Genomic DNA, 17,686 nt, shown 5'->3' on the forward strand with positions numbered 1-17,686 from the left:
TCCACGTTTTCTACGAGGAGGCTTGTTTTGGAGAAGGCCAAAACAAGCATTTTGGAAAATGGGGAAATGTATAAGAAAGAAGAAAGTTGTGATGAAAATTAGAGATTTAGTGAGGAATATGTGCCTGCATTCCAGTCTCTCGCCTCCGAAGTGCGGCACTGTTCCTTTGCGCTACGGAGGCCAGCAACGAGTGGGCTTTTTGTGACGTTGATATGCATAAAGAGGAACTATAGAAGGCGCTCCGATGAACGCGCCACGGCGCTGTAGCCGCCGGTTGATATTATATAGACGCGCGGGCCGTTTGCTCTCTCTCGTAGGAGAACAGCCGCATCTCGGACTTCATGGAGCTTGTGCGACCCCACATGGAGCTGACCTTCGACAACATCCTGGCGCACATCAACACGGTGTACGTGCTTCGCACGCGCGCCGCAGCGGGCCAGTCCGGCGAGCGCGCCACGCGCATGCGCCTCAAGGGCCAGATGCTGTACGTGCCGGAGACCGAGCTCATGCTGTTCCTGTGCTCTCCGAGCGTCCTCAACCTGGACGACTTGAACCGGAGGGGCCTCTACCTCAGCGACATACCGCTGCACGACGCCACGCGAGACCTGGTGCTCCTCTCCGAGCAGTTCGAGGCCGAGTACAAGCTGACCAAGAACCTCGAGATACTCACCGACAAGCTCCAGCAGACGTACCGGGAGCTCGAGGACGAGAAGAAAAAGACCGACAGGTGGGCAACAGCCGGGGGGTCTGCGCCCCATAGCGAAACAATGGAAGGTCTGACAGCGCTCAGTGAGGCTGCCTACGTCTGCACTGCATATTGTAAATAGTGTGGTCTGGCATGTAGGACAGAACAGGAAAACAACCGTTGCGTATATGCCCTTTGCCGGTTCTGTCCTGAATACCAAAAGGCGTTACAGTCGAGCGCCTTTGTAACGATGTGCTTGGCGTCCTCCAAAATTATTCGTTATACAGGTCAGTTCGTTGTAAAGGCCGCGCACCGCACAGCTCACTATAGTACCGGGACATAATTATTCCTTCTTTATACAGGTGATTTCGTTGTATATAGGTGTGCACAGTAGCCGGAAATATGTTTGTACATGTCTCGTGCCGTGAGGGCAGAAATGCAGAAAACACCCGTGTGCTTAGATTTAGATGCACGTTAAAGAACCCCAGGCGGTTCGGAGTCCCCCAGTACGGCGTGCCTCATAATCAGATGGTGGTTTTGGCACGTAAACCCCCCCCCCCCCTTTTTTTTTTTTTTTTAGGGAGCGCCACAATCTTGCTGAACACTGCTGCCACACAACATCTTGTTCTCTCTGGCAGGCTCCTGTACTCCATCCTGCCGCCGTCGGTCGCCAACGAGCTCCGCCACCACCGGCCCGTGGCTGCCAAAAAGTACGACTGCGTCACCATCCTCTTCAGCGGCATTGTCGGCTTCAGCGCGTACTGCGCCCAGCACTCGGACTCCAAGGGGGCCATGAAGATAGTCAAGCTCCTCAACGACATTTACACAACCTTCGACGTCCTCACCGATCCCAAGAAGAACCCGAACGTGTACAAGGTGACACACATTGATTTGCGCAACTACCCGCCATAGAATAAGGACCATAGAATAAGGCCTACACACATAGAATCGCACTCGGACCCCGGAAACTCGGCGGCTACTGAGGTAGGCGCAGTGGTACAGTGCCTAGAATATATTCTAGGCACTGTAGCCTAGAATATACTTATATTCTAGGCACTGTAGCAGCGGCTCGGCGGCAGAGTGCCTACCATGCGAAAGTCGCTCCCGACAACAGCGCCACCGCATCTTCGTGACGTAGCGCCGTGGTGTAGACGTTGCGCTGCTGAGCTCGAGGTGGCGGGTTCGGTCCCGGTGGCGGCGGCCGCATTTCGATGGGGGCGAAATGCAAAAAGAAAAAGAAAAACGTTCGTGTACTTAGATTTATGTGCACGTTAAAGAACCCCAGGTGACCTAAATTAATTCGGAGTCCCACACTACGGCGTGCCTCATAATTAGATCGTGGTTCTGACACGTTAAATCCTAGAATATAATTTTGATTCGCACAACTCCTGTGTGCCCATTCACGTAACTTCGCTCCATGCACTTTTTCGTCCTTCGAGCAAGTGCGTAGAATAGTACGTCTCCGCCCCTCTCCCCTACTCTCTTTTTAACCTTGAACAATCTTTTATTCTGTGGAGCATACAGGGTGTTATATTTAAAAATAACCACTTTGAAATGAATGGACGGCTGCTTCGGAGACATGCTGTCAGTGGCGGCGACCACAGGGTGACGGGTTGATAAAGAATAATTAGTTGCTCATTAACAAGAATCCGATAATTTTAAACTTTGATTTTTCAGAGGGCTCATTGTAGTTTGTAAATTGAAACGAGATCACCGTACAAGCCATATCAACTTTTGGATATGGAAAAAATGGGATAAACCACGGAACGACGAATTTTTGGCTATCAGAGCGCACGCAACCAATACTGTGAGGCTGAAGAGGCGTATATACTTTCACAGCAAACATCGTAATATCGAGTTAGCTAACCAAATATTTTCACTAATTAACTTTTTAATTCTTGCGCTTTATAATATACATATTGAAACTTTGTTATTGAAGCCGCCATGTGTATACTTAAAATCCTAAGGCTTTAGCAACACTTTGTAGATTGGCGTTGCAGTTAAAACTGCAGTTTCCAAAAAGCCTTCCTCTAGCATTTCCGTATGATGTCAACTGCAACCTCAATGCATTCCCCAAAGATCGAAACATTTGGTATGAATACCTACGTCTGAATTTCGCTATTCATTCTGGTTCATTAGGACGAGCTTACGGTACTAGTTTTACGCCTGCATGAGGTTCGCATGCTTCCAATTTCCTGAATGGGGAATGTTTGCAGGGCGGTGTTGTGGGACGAGCAAGCTACGTGAACGTCAGAATATCAACACACGTTCCGCGCTCCCACACATCGTAATCCTTCACGATAGTGGCCGGAAGACAACATTTCCTTGTGTGCACAGGATTGTTTGGATTCTGCAAAAGCTTTATTACCTATATACGTTACTTCCTCAGTTTTTACTTCTCATCTGTAACGAGAGCAAATGACGAATAAATATTATGAGACCAATTAAGACGACTTCGAACTATCGTGTTCCGTGTACGCAGGTTGAGACCATCGGTGACAAGTACATGGCAGTGAGCGGTCTGCCAGAGCCCTGCGAGAGTCACGCGCGATGCATCGGCCGCCTGGCGCTCGACATCATGGACCTTTGCAAGCAGGTCAAGATGAACGACGACCAGAGCGTGGTGAGCACTTGACGACGCGGCTGATAACGTTGCCGCGTGGCGTGCATGCAATGCATGTTCGCGAGGAATTCGCTATCGCTGGTGAGTTTTTTAGGGGCGAAGCTCCTTAGGGTGTGGGTCGTTCCTTCCTCTGTAGTAGTAGTAGTAGTAGTAGTAGTAGTAGTAGTAGTAGTAGTAGTAGTATAGTGAACTAGATAGGAACTACCCCTATCTAGTTCACTATAGTAGTAGTATGTAGCCACCTCTAGTTTATGAATTGCTCAATAGATGGCGTTGTGTGTCCGTAGCCACCTGTAGTTTTATGAAGTGTTCACTAGATGGCGTTCCAGTTCCACTTCCGGTTCCTTTTCCGGTTCCGGTTCCACTTTGCGCACGTTCGGTGCGAACGCGGGCAAAACGCCGACGGCGTCGACAACAGTTCTGCGCGTTGCTGGTGCTGCTGCATGTCCAAGTTTATACAGCTGATAAAACTACCTTGAGTCGACCCCATGGCTGCTTCGCATACTACTCAGGGTTCCCCTACGGGAAGATGGTGTAATTTTCTCTCTCGTTCCCGACGCGCGCTCTCTTTATCTCTCGTCCGTAGCTGTGGTTTACCCGAATGATCCCCCGGTGCTTCGCCCACTCATCATCATTCACTTCGTGGATATGCTGTGCTTTTTAGGGGCGAAGCTCCTTAGGGTGTGGGTCTGTCCCTCCTCTGTAGTATGTAGTAGTAGTCGTCGTAGTAGTAGTAGGTAGCCACGTCTACTTTTTATGAAGAAAAAAAAATTCCGAAAGTTGTGTCCGTAGCTCGGAATCGAACCAGGGACCCCTCGCTTCCGAACGCGCGGCGCTAACCATTACGCCACGAAGCGCACATGGACACACGCACCACGATGACAATAAATACCCAACATTAACAAAAGACTGCACGTTTCTAACGCGTTTGTGCTAGCGCGTTACGGCCCGTGTAAGAAGCTGGTGTAAGACGCTGTGGCCTCTCCGCCTTACCCCCGTATTCATAAATGCTCCTCGACTTGAACTTGACTTGTCACCGCCTTGGGCAGCGCGTTCGAAACGCGTTGAAGGCGGTGGCAAGTCAAGTTCAAGTCGAGGAGCGTTTATGAATACGGGGGTTATACTCTCTCAGCAGTCATGCGATAGCGTCGGCAAACGCGGTGCACGTTCCGGCATGTGTAAACGGCTGCGTAAGACGCTGTGGCCTCTCCCCCTTACTAGAGACACGGCCGCTGGATTAAAAAAAAAAAAAAAAAGTGCGGCCTGCCGCGTGCATCGAAAACGGTGTGATCCGCCGCGGCGCCACACGTCGGGGGCTGTTGTCTGGCATCGGCATAGCAAATGCGTCAGGAACGCGCTTGGAACGCCGTCGCGCGTGCCAGCCGACGGCGCGTTCCATCGCCGATGACTAGCGCCGTTCGGCCCAGCCAAGCGGTCGACAATGCAACTACGGCTGTCACATCATAGGAGGCTATGGTCACATTCGCTCCCATTGTAACGCACCCGACGCGGCAGGCCGCACCTTTTTTTTTTTTTTTTTTTTTTTTTTTTTTTTTTTTTTATCCAGCGGCCGTGCTAGAGAGTACTGCACGTTTCTAACGCGCTTGTGCTAGCGTCCCCTTAAGCGGGAGATGGTGCAATTATAATGAAGGGCGCTGTTATAAAATAGGAATTACGTCACATATGGCGCGTGTCATTGGTGGAAGTCAATCGTTCGATTTAGTGCGGCGAGACTGGGCGAATTACACGGAAGATTCACGGTTTACCGATGATTCCCTCCGGAGCTTCGCCCACTCATCATCATTCACCCCGTGGATATGCGGTGTTTATTTCTTGAGTCCCTACATTAGCATTTATAGAACCACGCATTCTTTGCCAATACTGTAGCATCTCGTCTTTCCTTTATAGCCAGCTGTACACACATTTAGTGGTTGAGTATACAGGACTATATCCTATGAGCTGTTTGTCATTCGATGTGATCAACGCTGAGACTTGCTGTCTTGCGCGTTGTGCAGCAAGTCACGATCGGCATCCACTCCGGGGAGGTGGTGACTGGAGTCATCGGGAAGCGGATGCCGCGCTACTGCCTCTTCGGCAACACCGTCAACCTGACCAGCCGGACGGAGACCACGGGAGAAAAGGGGCGCATCAACGTCTCCGAAGACGCATACCGGTACGCACACAAATCCGCCGCCTTTGCGCTATCTTTTCGTCCAGGATGTTTCAACCAGTCTTTAGAACCTGCACTCTATATTTTACCACCTCCATGTTCCCAAACTCGCAGCGACTCAGTGTTCCAGTACTCTGTCGAAACTCTTATATTTGATCGAATAGAGTAGTGTTGCTGTATACCAGGGCACATAGTGAAGTAAAGGCACCGGAACTTGAGTGTAGTGGATGTAGTGCTATCACTGGGGCGAAGTAGTAAGTGCTCTTTCATAACGTCCCTCGGCACTTCCTTTCGGGAACACCCTTTCGCTGCATTGCCATCGAGTATAGATGCTGACAGTGCCTCATAATGGCACCATAGCCTAGGAACTTCGGTATATACTTCAGGTGAAATAGTGCTAGAACTTACAGGCGTACTTTACTTCGCTTGAAAGTTCTCAAAGTAAACCGAGCGTAAAGGTGTAAACATAGCTGCATGGTGCACGCTTTATGACGCGTCCACCTCTTGGGTACCGAAACTAAAACTGGTTCGTGGAAAGAAGTAGTACAATAAATTATTTAGAGCACCGTAATGCTTGTCTCTATTTCTTGTGAGATCTAGATGGTCTGAACCTTCATTTCAAGCAAAATAGTACTACTCCCTAGCAAAAATTCTAATACAAAAACTAATAGCCTATTAGGTTATTGACACTTATACAGTCTATTAGGTCTATTAGTGTATTAGTCTAATAGACATTGGTGTATTAGTCTAATAGGCCTGTTAGTCTAGGTCTATTAGTGTGTTAGTCTAATAGACCTATTAGTGTATTAGTTTAATAGGCCTATTAGTGTTAGTCTAATAAGTCTTTTGCTGTGAAAGAAAATGTTCCAATGCACCAGATAACGAAAAACAGGTAAAATTTCTAGAAGCATTTATTAGCACAGCATATCTTTTTACAGATTCCTCTTTCGGGATCTTCGTCAGGTCAGCAATCTTGATTGAGAGAGCTTTTCGTTGACTTCGACCAGAGGACGTCCTTTTGATGAAGTGGTTAAAAAAAACCTGGGTACAAAAATACACACATATAGAAACAGTTGAAAGCAGGGGTGCTAGTTCTACCACGAAACGTTTAAGCTGGCAATATTTGCTTCCAAATTAGAATAAATGCGGCTCGGCAATATTTTAGGACAGTTGATTTATGCTAGCTCAAAATATTTATAACAAACAATGACGTTACCTGACGATACAGGACAATTACAAAGCACACAAAATCAACATAAGATGTATGTTCCATCGAAACTGTAGACAGATATAAGGAACTCTAGACAGAAATCTTGCACAGCGTTGTCGGAAACAGGCATGTTATTGCTGCAACGCACACAGCTATCGGCCCGACAGCACTGTACTTACGTCCACCGTCAGGATTAAAAAAAAAAAAAACAGAAGAAAACGCTTCATACTGTACTACAGAGGCATAAATAAGAAGTATAATTACCTCGAAATGGCAAATCGGCGCCGGGGAAAACGCTGCACATCGATGCACGCTGATAGATCCACAAAGCCGCGAAGGACAGGGGTAAAACAGTTGCCTTGCGTTGTTTTGAAGTATTAACAGCATCCATAGATAAAACTATCCAAATATATTACTGCACGAATGAGATTGCGCAGGCGCTAACACCACGGGTTCCTTAAAAACACATCGTTCATTCACTAACAAGCACGCATCGCGTGACGCCTCGCCTTGACATGGCGGCCGCCATTGCAAACGTGCTGTGCGCAACTAAGCCTGACTACGGTCGCAGTTTTATATCCTTCCCAACCGCCGTGTTCCCTTCTCTGCGATACTGCTCTTTGATGTCAATAAATATTACGGCCTTTTATATGCGGTATCAAGTCAGTAATTTAGGTTAAAAGTTTTTACATGTACTTTTTGCGCACTTCAACAGAAAATACGACACTAACGAAACTTCAGCCGCAAACAAATATGGTTGCTGCTATTGCCATGGGTGTTCTGTGTTCGTAAACCGTCGTTCGTAAGCTGACCGGGCAGCGCGATTCTGCCTTGCAGATTACAGCTGGTAATTCTTTTTTTTTTTTCCATGGGGAAGTATTCGCTGTGCTGTAAACACTAGCTGTTTCCTCAACGACTCATCGCGACGAGGTTCAGTGAAGCAAAATTGGCAAGACCATGTTGGCGCACGTCGCTTTTGTGTATGTCGCCGAGAGATGGCCAGTTTCACTAGCTTAGTGCGCTGAAACTAATGCAAACGTGCGAACGCAGTCTGCTGCACATTTATACAGCAGGCCTGATTTTTAATTCAGTGATTAAATAGAAACACCTCTCCATGCAAGCCAGGGGTCCGCTAGTCTATTTTTTTCATCAACTTTCACCAGCAAACACGAGCTGTGGAATCCAGCAATACATGTTGTATCAGACCAGCAACAATCTGCATAAGACTAATAGGACCTATTAGTCTAACAGAGATACTAGTAGACACGCAACACTGTTTGCATAAGACTAATACAGGGCCTATTGGTCTTATAGGTAAATCAGTACGACTAATAGAAATTTCTATTGGTCTAATACAAAACTGATACAACTAATACAAAACTGTATTAGACCAATACAAACTTCTAATAAATTTCTATTAGTCTAATACAAAACTAATACAACTAATACAAAACTGTATTATACTAATACAAACTTCTATTAGAATTTTTGCTAGGGCTTCTACTAATATAATTGCACGAGGAAAATGTCATGTCAGTATAGTAATAGCCTCTATATCGTCCGTTCCGTGCGCAGGTGTCTGCAGCAACCACAGAACGAGGACCCGACGTTCAAGTTCGATTACCGGGGACCCGTCACGATGAAGGGCAAGAAGGAACCAATGAAAGTCTGGTTTCTCTCCAGGAACCTCGACGCCAAGGCAGCCGCGTAACGCCGTGGGACCACACGTGGGACCACGCATGCATCTGGAGAACGACTCTCTCATCGCGCCGCCACAACAAACATCGCGCCATGTGTCTCCCGAAGTGACTGTTGCGAAGCGAACAACTATTACTGCGACCGACCAATTCTCCCTCTGTTGTATGTTTGCAGCTGTAGATTCGATATGTGCGCCGCGCCCGAGCTCCTTTTATTCAAGTGCTGCCTTTTTACGTGGCGTATTACCAGCACAAATAATGGACACGGAACACAATGCATATATAAGACTCGTCAGTTATGTTATGTTTCGCGTCCGTAATTGGCGCTGGTAATGATGTGTTACGTAATTCGAGCGAGTGTAACTATAGCCCCAGCTTTGTGCGCTTAGTCCAGAGCTGCATTCGTTGTTGTTGGTCAGTGTTCTGGCAAAGAGCTTGTCTTTTGTATGTGTCACATCGATGGAATACCGTCTCGGCGAAAGCACATTTCTTGGCCCATGTGAAATCTTCAGATTCTTGCTTTTATTTTGTACTCTAAGTCGGCTTGCACACGACTGATATAGTTTACCGAATATATTTTTCTCTTTTGTTACCCGCCCTTAATATCATTTCCCTACCCGTCGCATCAACTAAAGGCTCTATGCGATTTTCTTTGGTAAAGGACGGCAAGGCAGCTGTCTGGCTTTCGCAGTTTGACCGGTTGCAACGACAGCAATATACTCGCGAAAAATGAGTTTATGTGTTGTTCACCTATAAAAATAACCAACAGTCCCGTCCTGCTGATGCATCCGACCAATACAGTTCGTGAATTGCGATGTGTTATTTCTGTGATGTGTGCAAACTCACAATGCAGTTTTATTTTAAATGCTCTTGCATCCATAATGGTGGCATATAAAAGTCTGAAATCACGATCTTGTCTTTAAAGGAGAGAGAGAGAACGGGCGTCAATGTGCCATTTTTTGTAATAATTGTTACAAAAAAAAAAAAAGAACGAAAAAAAAAATGTGTCCGCAGGGGACGATCATTTGTTGTAAAGGGAGGTTCGTCTTCTATCCGTTTGAACGGCGAAGGCATGCATACGTTTTGTATTAGAAACGAATATAACGGATTACTTTTGCTAGTTTTGAACAGCTCTCTGAGATAGTCAGCGCACGGGAGAATAACTGACATTCTGATGACATTGTTTTACTCCTGAAGCATTGACTTAGTTGGATGATAATGTACTTAAGCATACACAAGCAGGACACAAAAGCCTGCAGTTATTGATCATATCTCTACTCGATCTAAATTTATGCGGAACAAGACGGAATATTAATAAAAGGCTGATCACGCAGAGTACAGTTTGATCACATGTGCGCAATATATATAACAACAGTCTTTAAAAAATCGCGTCCGGAGCGCGTTTTAAGTACCCCACTGTATGAGATAAATGGTCGACACTTAAACTGGACACATGACGGCTGCTGCTTAAATTTAAAGGCATCTGTTCACGCATTGTTTTCTTGTAAAAAAATTTTGAGGTTCGGTGTACCTCATTCTGCTATGCTGGTGTGGATTCTCTGACTATCTTCTTTGGCGAAGGGAAAACAGATCAGCACTGCGGTAGACTGCGAATTCGTTTAACACTTTCTCAATGGGCTGTTACGGCAGTTTGTAGCTCGAGATTTATTGGCAAAGATTGACGGATGCTTGTTAAGCGCCACTATCGCACATTGAAGTCATCTGCAGCGAAACAATACAAGATACGTAACAATTCTTTTTTTTTTTTTTTGCGGAATTTCGGACCACTGGAAACGTCAAAGCGTAATTATTGGCTTCTCATTGGTTTGCTTGCTTTTTCTTTTTCCTCTTTTTTTTTGTGTGTATTTGCTGAATCTGCTGAAATAAAAGTGGCAAGCCGCCATGTTATCCTCGTCGTTGGAAGTTGAAAGAACCACGCGAACCGTCGTGACAAAAGTTGATAATATCGGCCACTTACGACACGCTCCATACAGGTGACCTGCGGACTGGACCTTCTTAGTGTACATAGACGTACTTCAGAAAAAAAAAAAAAAAAAAAAAAAGCCTTCTTGTGCTATTCTCTACGTTTTGTGCTGCTGGCATTTTGTTTTATTTACTGCACTCGCACGTCGCGTATCCAGTCTAACCAACATTAGCAGATTTTACAAAAAGGAAACGCCCGACTTCCTCCGTCTGCACATTCATTTTGTAAGATTACTGCACAGCCACTCAGAACTGTACATACACTGGAATGACAAGAAAATAAAATGTTGCTGAACTAACGCGATTGTGTACTGAAAGAGTTTCAATGGTCAGCAGCCGCTGAAATAAAGAAGTTCCCAACGTTTATTTAGTGAAGTGTCAATAAAGCAAAAACAATATGAATAACTAGCAATTAAGAAAACTGTGGTAAGTAACTGGTTCCCCCCCCCCCCCCCTTTTTTTTTTTTATTTCGCCTGGGTTGTCACGCGGCATAATGTGGGAATAGAACTTTACATGTGTAAGCATAGAAGCCTATTTTGCGCAGATACTGTTCTAAGGCTCTCACTTTCTTGCCCCGTATCATGAGCTATTTTGTTTTGAGAATCATGTACCAACTCGCCCATCTGCTAACTCTCCTGGGGATTCGGGAGTGCATGTAGAGGAGAAAGAGAAAACAAGAAATAAAGTAATAAAGCCCTTATCTGTTATTTTAAAACAATAAACTTGAAAAAATGAGCGAATTTAGCCCTAGAGCAATCCTACTATGGATGGCTGAAATGCACAAGAACTAGAAATCAAACTGTCAGAAATGCGTTCTGCAATTCAAATGACGCGCCACATTGGTGATACGGTTCTACTTAGCGCTCGTGCTACTTTCGGTTTTAAACATACCAAAAATACTCTAAAGTACACCAACACTAATGTATATAACTATTACTATGTAGCTTTTTATATGTAAATATTGTTATTACAAAGAAAATAGATTTTTGTTTGGAAGGTGGTTGTAAAGTCCAATCGACATCAGCAGCAGCATTTTGCGTCTGCTTCTAAAAATGGCCGCTGCCAAGTTCACCGCATGTGTTGTGCGCAGCAGGGCAGTTTAGTTCTTCTGCTATAGCTTTGTTGAGGAATACAGGGTGATTTAACTTTTACGACAAGTTATGTACAGCTAGTACACCTTTCACCATATTCATTTTACAGCAGCCACCATCATGAGTCGCGTCGTGAAGATCTTCAAGACTTTGCGAAATCACTGGAAAAAGTCCACTTTCGCCGCTTGTTTGTTGACTTACGGAGGATGGTACCTCAACGAAAGGCACAAGTAAGTGATGTTACGTATACAATTTTAGCAAAGTTGTCGCTAATGTAATCTTCATAACACGATATTGTTTACGATCACCACCGCAGGACCACCCTCATGATGAGAGCTCTTTGCCTGCGGGCTAAGGTATCTCAGATTGCTGTTTGATGCCCCTTCGTGAATTTTGCATCATTTTCGTGCTTTAATCTTTCCAGGCCTACGGTGACGAGCCTCTTCCTTCAGGAGCCAAGCCCAGACACGTCACTGTTATCCTCAATCCGACGTCCAAGGATGGGCAAGTTTACTTCCTTGGCCAAGTTCCCGCGCGGAGTCGATCTCAGCGACACCAAGCAATCCATTCCAGAGCTACAAAATTTTAACTTGTGATCCTGTCCGAATTGTTCTGCTACAATAAGACTCGATCCCTACGATAGCATCATTATTGAATTATCATTGCGCTCAGCAGCAAAATGCGTTATGTGCTCCCTGTAAGCGTGTCCATTGATTCAGGAAAAGACAAGGTGGAAAAGAAAAAGTTATTGAAGTGCTTGAATACACACATTATTAATATGTGCGATCACGGCGCTCTAGTAAATATTAAGTAGTGCCTTGCTACAAAGGAAGACAATAACACAATAAGACTTTATCGTCCGCAAGAAGTCCCAAGTGGAATTCTCACGAGTCGTCTTTCTCTGCACTCATCTGTCCATCACTATATCCATCTGATTCTATTTGTAAGATACCCTGATTTAAAAAAAAATAGTAAAAGATAAGCTGCTGCAAGAACAATAGCATTTGTGAAAAGCAAGTGTTCACAGTAAGCAATGCAGCAAGTCGTGTGCTCCGGCCCCAGGTTGCAGAAAGTTAAAGAAAACTTGCCTCCTTTGGGCAATTAACAGGTCTTGCTGCAAATTCTGGGTGGCGCCGTTTTTATTTTTTTCCTTAGTGCTTTCTGCACAGTACTCATTAATATTTGCTTTGCATTAGGTAGGGTGGAATTACTTTTGCTATAGTTTCTGTCCCTCGGTCAAGTGTGTTAGTTATATGTCACTGTAAGCCCCATTAAAGTTGTCACGTTAGGGTGCCACAACCTCCTGGCAGTGCTGCCATCCCAACTCACTTCCTTAGATACTTTGTCCACTTCACTGTCACTTCACAGAAACTTGCTACAAAGCAATAAATCCTCTGAGATAGAGCCACCATGTAGAATTATTGATCAAAACCAAAATGTTAGCCACTTGATGTCATTACATTCACCAGCATGTGTCGCATTGTTTCAGACTATTTGTCATCTTTACATTCTGGAGAAGACAACACACTACGGGGCAAATATATATTACCCTCTTCCGACCTTCAATGGGATATCTGAGGGGGGCCAGGTCACAACCTTTGCTTGACCTTGACACATCCATGTATGACACTAGTTTCAATGACTTACAGGTCCCTGATATTTTAACATATTGTTATGTTGATAATTTGGAAGATTTTTAATACTTACTCTTGGATAAATGTGTTAATACTTGCTGTCTTGTTCACGCTACATTCGCATTTAGTTGCAGACTCTTATGCTGATGGTTTGTGTCATGTCACTCACATTTTTCTCTTTCCCTAGGAAAGGAAAAATTCTTTATGAAAAGTATGCTGCCCCACTCTTTCATCTTGCTGGCATCCGCGTCAGCTTCTTCCAGGTAAATGCAAGCTCTTTAGTAGTGTTGTGTAGGTGCTTGAGCCTTTCCTCACACCACTTGCACATCTTTTTGTTTAAACTATAAAGACTGAGTATGAGGGCCAAGCCAAAAGTTTGATGGAAGTGCTGGACAACACTGATGCTGTGGTCATAGCCGGAGGAGATGGCACGTTACATGAGGTACTAGCTGTCTTTCCTAATCTAATGTATCATGCTGTTCAAGTATTTATATGAATGTCTGATTTTCGTTATTTTTTCTTCTAGGCCATCACTGGTCTTATGTCACGGGATGACTTTGTAAGTACTTTCTTCTTGTGTGTGTTTGTGCAGTGCATGCACGTGTGTGTGTACTGAAACATAAACAGTTTAACATCAGCTTGAAGTGCCCTTTTTTAAGGTAGTGCAACTTGCTCTGAAGATGTAGCACATTCAGCTACATTTCCATGAGTGTGGCAACCTTACAGTGTTGGGCATTGTATAGCGTCAAGCTTTTTACATGGTTCAGTAATGCACAGTGTTGAGTGTGTTCATGCAGGTTCTGAGATATGAAAGCTTCAGCTTGGCATGGAAGTACAGTTGAACCTCGATATAACAAATTATCACATATAATGAAGCCAGTCTAAAGTGTTCCTTGCTGATATCAGCATATGACAGATATATGATTTAACGAATATTGGAAATGAAAATATTTTTGTGTCGGGGGGGAGGGGGGGGGGATGTGACTTAGTTATAGCAATGTTTGACTATGTACGGAAAGAACAAGGTGCAGTGTATTCTGTTGCTTTTTTGTGTACTTTTAGATCACACTTAAGCTTTCACGTTGGGGAAGATTCATCCTGGTTTGAAACACAAATGGCATTATGCACTTATTGTAAATAACAGCTAGCATACGGTTAATGCACTTGGAGCAAACTCAGATGTTTGCATATGGGCCATATTATTCTTACCTGTTTATGTGAGTACTAAAGCAAAAGGTGCGCATTGAAGCTCTTGTTGTTTGGCAATCAAACGTGTTAAACAAGAATTGAAAATGTTCACTTAATTGGATTCAGATTTCATCATTGTGGACCCTCTGAGCAGATGGTGTACTGTAATGCTGACTTTCTTGCTATATAACTTATGTATGGTGTTTCTCTGTATATCACAAACTTTTGGCACTCTTGCATATTTCCATATTTCTTGTTATAGGTGTCTACAGAGTCACAATGAAATGCAAACAATTAATGTGGACCACAACTCAGTCTTTCACTCAAAGTGTTACTGTGCTGACCTATATTGCAAGACTGATGTAATTCATGCTTCAGTGAAGAAGGTGAACTTGATCACCTCTTCATTTCCAATATTCATTTCCAACATTCATTAAATCTGATATCTGTGCATTAACCAACTGCTTACATATAAATGCTGTATCACAGACTCAAGTAACAACCCACTAAGTAACATAAGTTTGATTCTGGTTATGTAGTGAAGAGATGTCCTTTGTTTGCTGTAAGGTTAACTGTAGTCAATTACCATGTGGTAGTTGACAGACCATGTTTTCTTTTGGCAAGCACTGAATTTCACACAGTTTGCCAGTAGTACTTTGTGCTTACACTTTACCTAGTGCCATATAGTGTTGATTCAAAGTTGTTCATGATCAACATTGAATGCATTGCAGGCAATGGCATGCAAGCGATTTCCAGTGGGTGTCATCCCAGCAGGCAAAACCAACTCACTTGCCAAGCTTTTGTTCTGGGAGCCAGGCATCACCGAAGCCAGGTACAATACCTCGAACAATTCAATTTCAATGGCCTTTTAGCTAACCGGATGACACAAGATCACATTTGACGAATTGACATAAAAGTGAATTTATACAGGTGGATTGCACTGTCTGCAATGGCTGTCGTCTCAGAACAGCTCTCTAAGATGGACGTCATAAAAGCCGAGGTCAGTTGCTCAGCATGCTGGCAAGGAAAGCCTAAAATTTTAGCTTTCAGTCACTTTCTCCATTGTATAGCGGAAATATCAGTGCTAATTATAAAGCACAGTGTTCCTTTTCCCAGTGCACTAAGAACTTCTTTATCGCCAAGATTTTCTACTGAGTGGTTTACATTCTAGACAGGCATGATGTTGTAAGCTGGTGGTAACAGCATTCAGCACTAAGTAAGTGGAGAGTTTTAATCAAGGGATACATTTTGCTGTGAACATCACACTGCCCTGCAACTCATAACCCCTACATTATCATGTTTCATAATAAATAATTGTGTTTCATTCACCTTGTAGCATTTGTACAGATATGTAGTTTCGAGCAGTTATTGATTACATTAAATAAAAAAATTAAAATTATAAAACATTCTCTTATAATAAATCATTGCATGTTAACAGATTTTACATTATGATTCATGGTGATTTATTGCATACAAAGTTTCATATCAAATAAGAGTGTGCAGTCATTTTTATTGTTGTACCTTTCAACCTTGCAATGCAGATGAAGTGGCAGATTACATTAGGTGAGCAAACAAAAGCACATTGTAGAAAATTCAGTTTAAAATATTTTATTGCATGTTAGTTTATTGCACTTTACCATTCGTGATTATTGATTGTGTACACATTGTATGAAAGAAGAAAATGCACTCAAGGTAGATGAACAGGAACTTTTTTTTTTTTTAATTTCGAAAGTTCTCTCAATGACATAAGCCATTAAATATAACAATGTAGGCCGGTTTCGGCGATGAACAGCAATAGTGCTCGATGGTTGCTTCCATAGAGCCATGATGAACAGGTACTTGGAAGATTGAAATATGCATTGAAAAACTGGTCGAGCAAGGAACTTACGTATCACTCTATTGCTTAAATGTTGGCACTGGAATAGCGCATCCTCGCTCCTTTGTTCACCCATAGTTCCTTGTTTCACCCCTGAGGTTTCTTATCCATCATCTGTGCTTCTTATTGCATATGTACAGCTTCAAAGTGAAGAAGGTGAGGAAAAGGAAGTGAAGACTGTGTACTCTCTTGGCCAACTGGAACAGGGCGTATACCACAGCCTGCTCACTACGATACCAAAGTATGTGTACCATGTGCCCTTCAGTTGGCATTGAGTGCTGTTATAAAATGCAATCATCTTCTGATAACTCATATTCAAAAGGTTCATAACACTTGCTAAGAAAAACAAATTTGAAAATTTTGATTCTCATGTTATGCTCTCAGACATTTTGCAACTACCTGATAGGGGTGTGCCACCACTGCTGTAAGGTTGCTGGTACTATACAATCATAGTGGCAGCAGTTCTGGGTGGGATAAAAGGCAACTATGTCTTGCAGTGCAAGTTCTGGTTTTTCTTCAATAAATTTTTTCTCCTCCATTGTCCTTTTTTAAACATGACGAACTGGCTTAATCCTTGAGATGGAGGGGCAGGGAGGCTATTCCTGGTTGTGCAGAAGACAGCGTGATTTCTGTGCATGATTTGTGTATGTGTTCAACAAATAATGTTTCCCTTAGATCCAATTTTAGAGAAGTGGATATTAGGTTCTTCATTCAGGCACAAATTTGTGGCCATGATTAGCTTCAAAGCTGACTGTATGCAACTTTCTTCTTGCGTTGCACTGAAAGTGACAAAGAAAACTTTTGTAGTAAGACGAATGGTCAGCTTGCCATTGCTAATGAAGAAAATGTGTACTCTGTCGTTGCAATTTTTTTTTAAAATTATGTTCTTTAAGTACCTCTTACTTGCTGTGTTTTAATGGCCCCAGTGACAAAAGCATTGCTTTCCAAACCTTTTAGGTATTGGTACCTTGGTCCGCTGAAGGCAAGAGCTGCACTGTTCTTCGGAGCCCTCAAGGTATAGTATCTTGGTGCAGTAGCACAATCTCAGGTTCTGTCATTCTGTGCTATTTCACTGTTATTGATGCATTAGCATTCTTGTTGTACTTCACAAACTTTTCAAGGGCTATGCATGTATGTTTATGTCTATGTATCTATGTTTGTTTGTATCTAACCATTTTGCCACTTACCTGGCTCACTGAATAGTTTGTGGTCAAATGGGTAACGCATTGGTTGCTGTGCTAAAGGAAGAGCATTTGAAACCAACCATCGGACCAACTTGAGTCACTGAGTATATGCCAGTGTGTACATACATGCCGCTCTTCAACGAACCTATTTAACGCCGACATGGGTCACTGTAGACGTGGGACTGGCTAGGTACCGCTGTTTGAAGAAACTCTTTGATGCTGAATTGGAGCACTGGGTATGCACCACTTCGTCTGTGCTCGTCTCCAATGAATCTCTTTGATGCCAGCTTGGGTCGCTGGGTATTTGCCAGTAGGTGTGTGCCGCTCTTCAGTGAGCATCGTTG

The 17,686-nt window shown here is 43.7% G+C and overlaps 2 protein-coding genes across 2 annotated transcripts in view; both read left to right on the forward strand.

Annotated features, from left to right (window-relative positions):
• The window catches only part of LOC119450289 (guanylate cyclase soluble subunit beta-1-like), a 38,357-nt gene extending 27,690 nt beyond the window's left edge, over window positions 1-10,667 (forward strand). The window contains exons 6-10 of the mRNA XM_037713710.2: window positions 318-727; window positions 1,324-1,561; window positions 3,168-3,308; window positions 5,324-5,481; window positions 8,264-10,667. Coding sequence (XP_037569638.1) covers window positions 318-727; window positions 1,324-1,561; window positions 3,168-3,308; window positions 5,324-5,481; window positions 8,264-8,399 — 1,083 coding nt within the window. The 3' untranslated portion in view covers window positions 8,400-10,667. The remainder of the gene's footprint in view (window positions 1-317; window positions 728-1,323; window positions 1,562-3,167; window positions 3,309-5,323; window positions 5,482-8,263) is intronic.
• Window positions 10,668-11,397: 730 nt separating this feature from the next.
• Window positions 11,398-17,194, forward strand: LOC119450290 (acylglycerol kinase, mitochondrial-like). Its single transcript, XM_037713712.2, has 10 exons — window positions 11,398-11,690; window positions 11,777-11,816; window positions 11,885-11,964; window positions 13,282-13,357; window positions 13,444-13,536; window positions 13,621-13,653; window positions 15,014-15,114; window positions 15,213-15,282; window positions 16,299-16,399; window positions 17,116-17,194. Exons 1-10 carry the CDS (start codon window positions 11,581-11,583, stop codon window positions 17,177-17,179), a joined length of 768 nt encoding a protein of 255 aa, XP_037569640.1. The 5' UTR covers window positions 11,398-11,580; the 3' UTR covers window positions 17,180-17,194.
• Window positions 17,195-17,686: the final 492 nt, after the last annotated feature.

This window comes from Dermacentor silvarum, chromosome 4, assembly GCF_013339745.2.
Source record: "Dermacentor silvarum isolate Dsil-2018 chromosome 4, BIME_Dsil_1.4, whole genome shotgun sequence".
Taxonomy (NCBI): Eukaryota; Metazoa; Arthropoda; class Arachnida; order Ixodida; family Ixodidae; genus Dermacentor; species Dermacentor silvarum.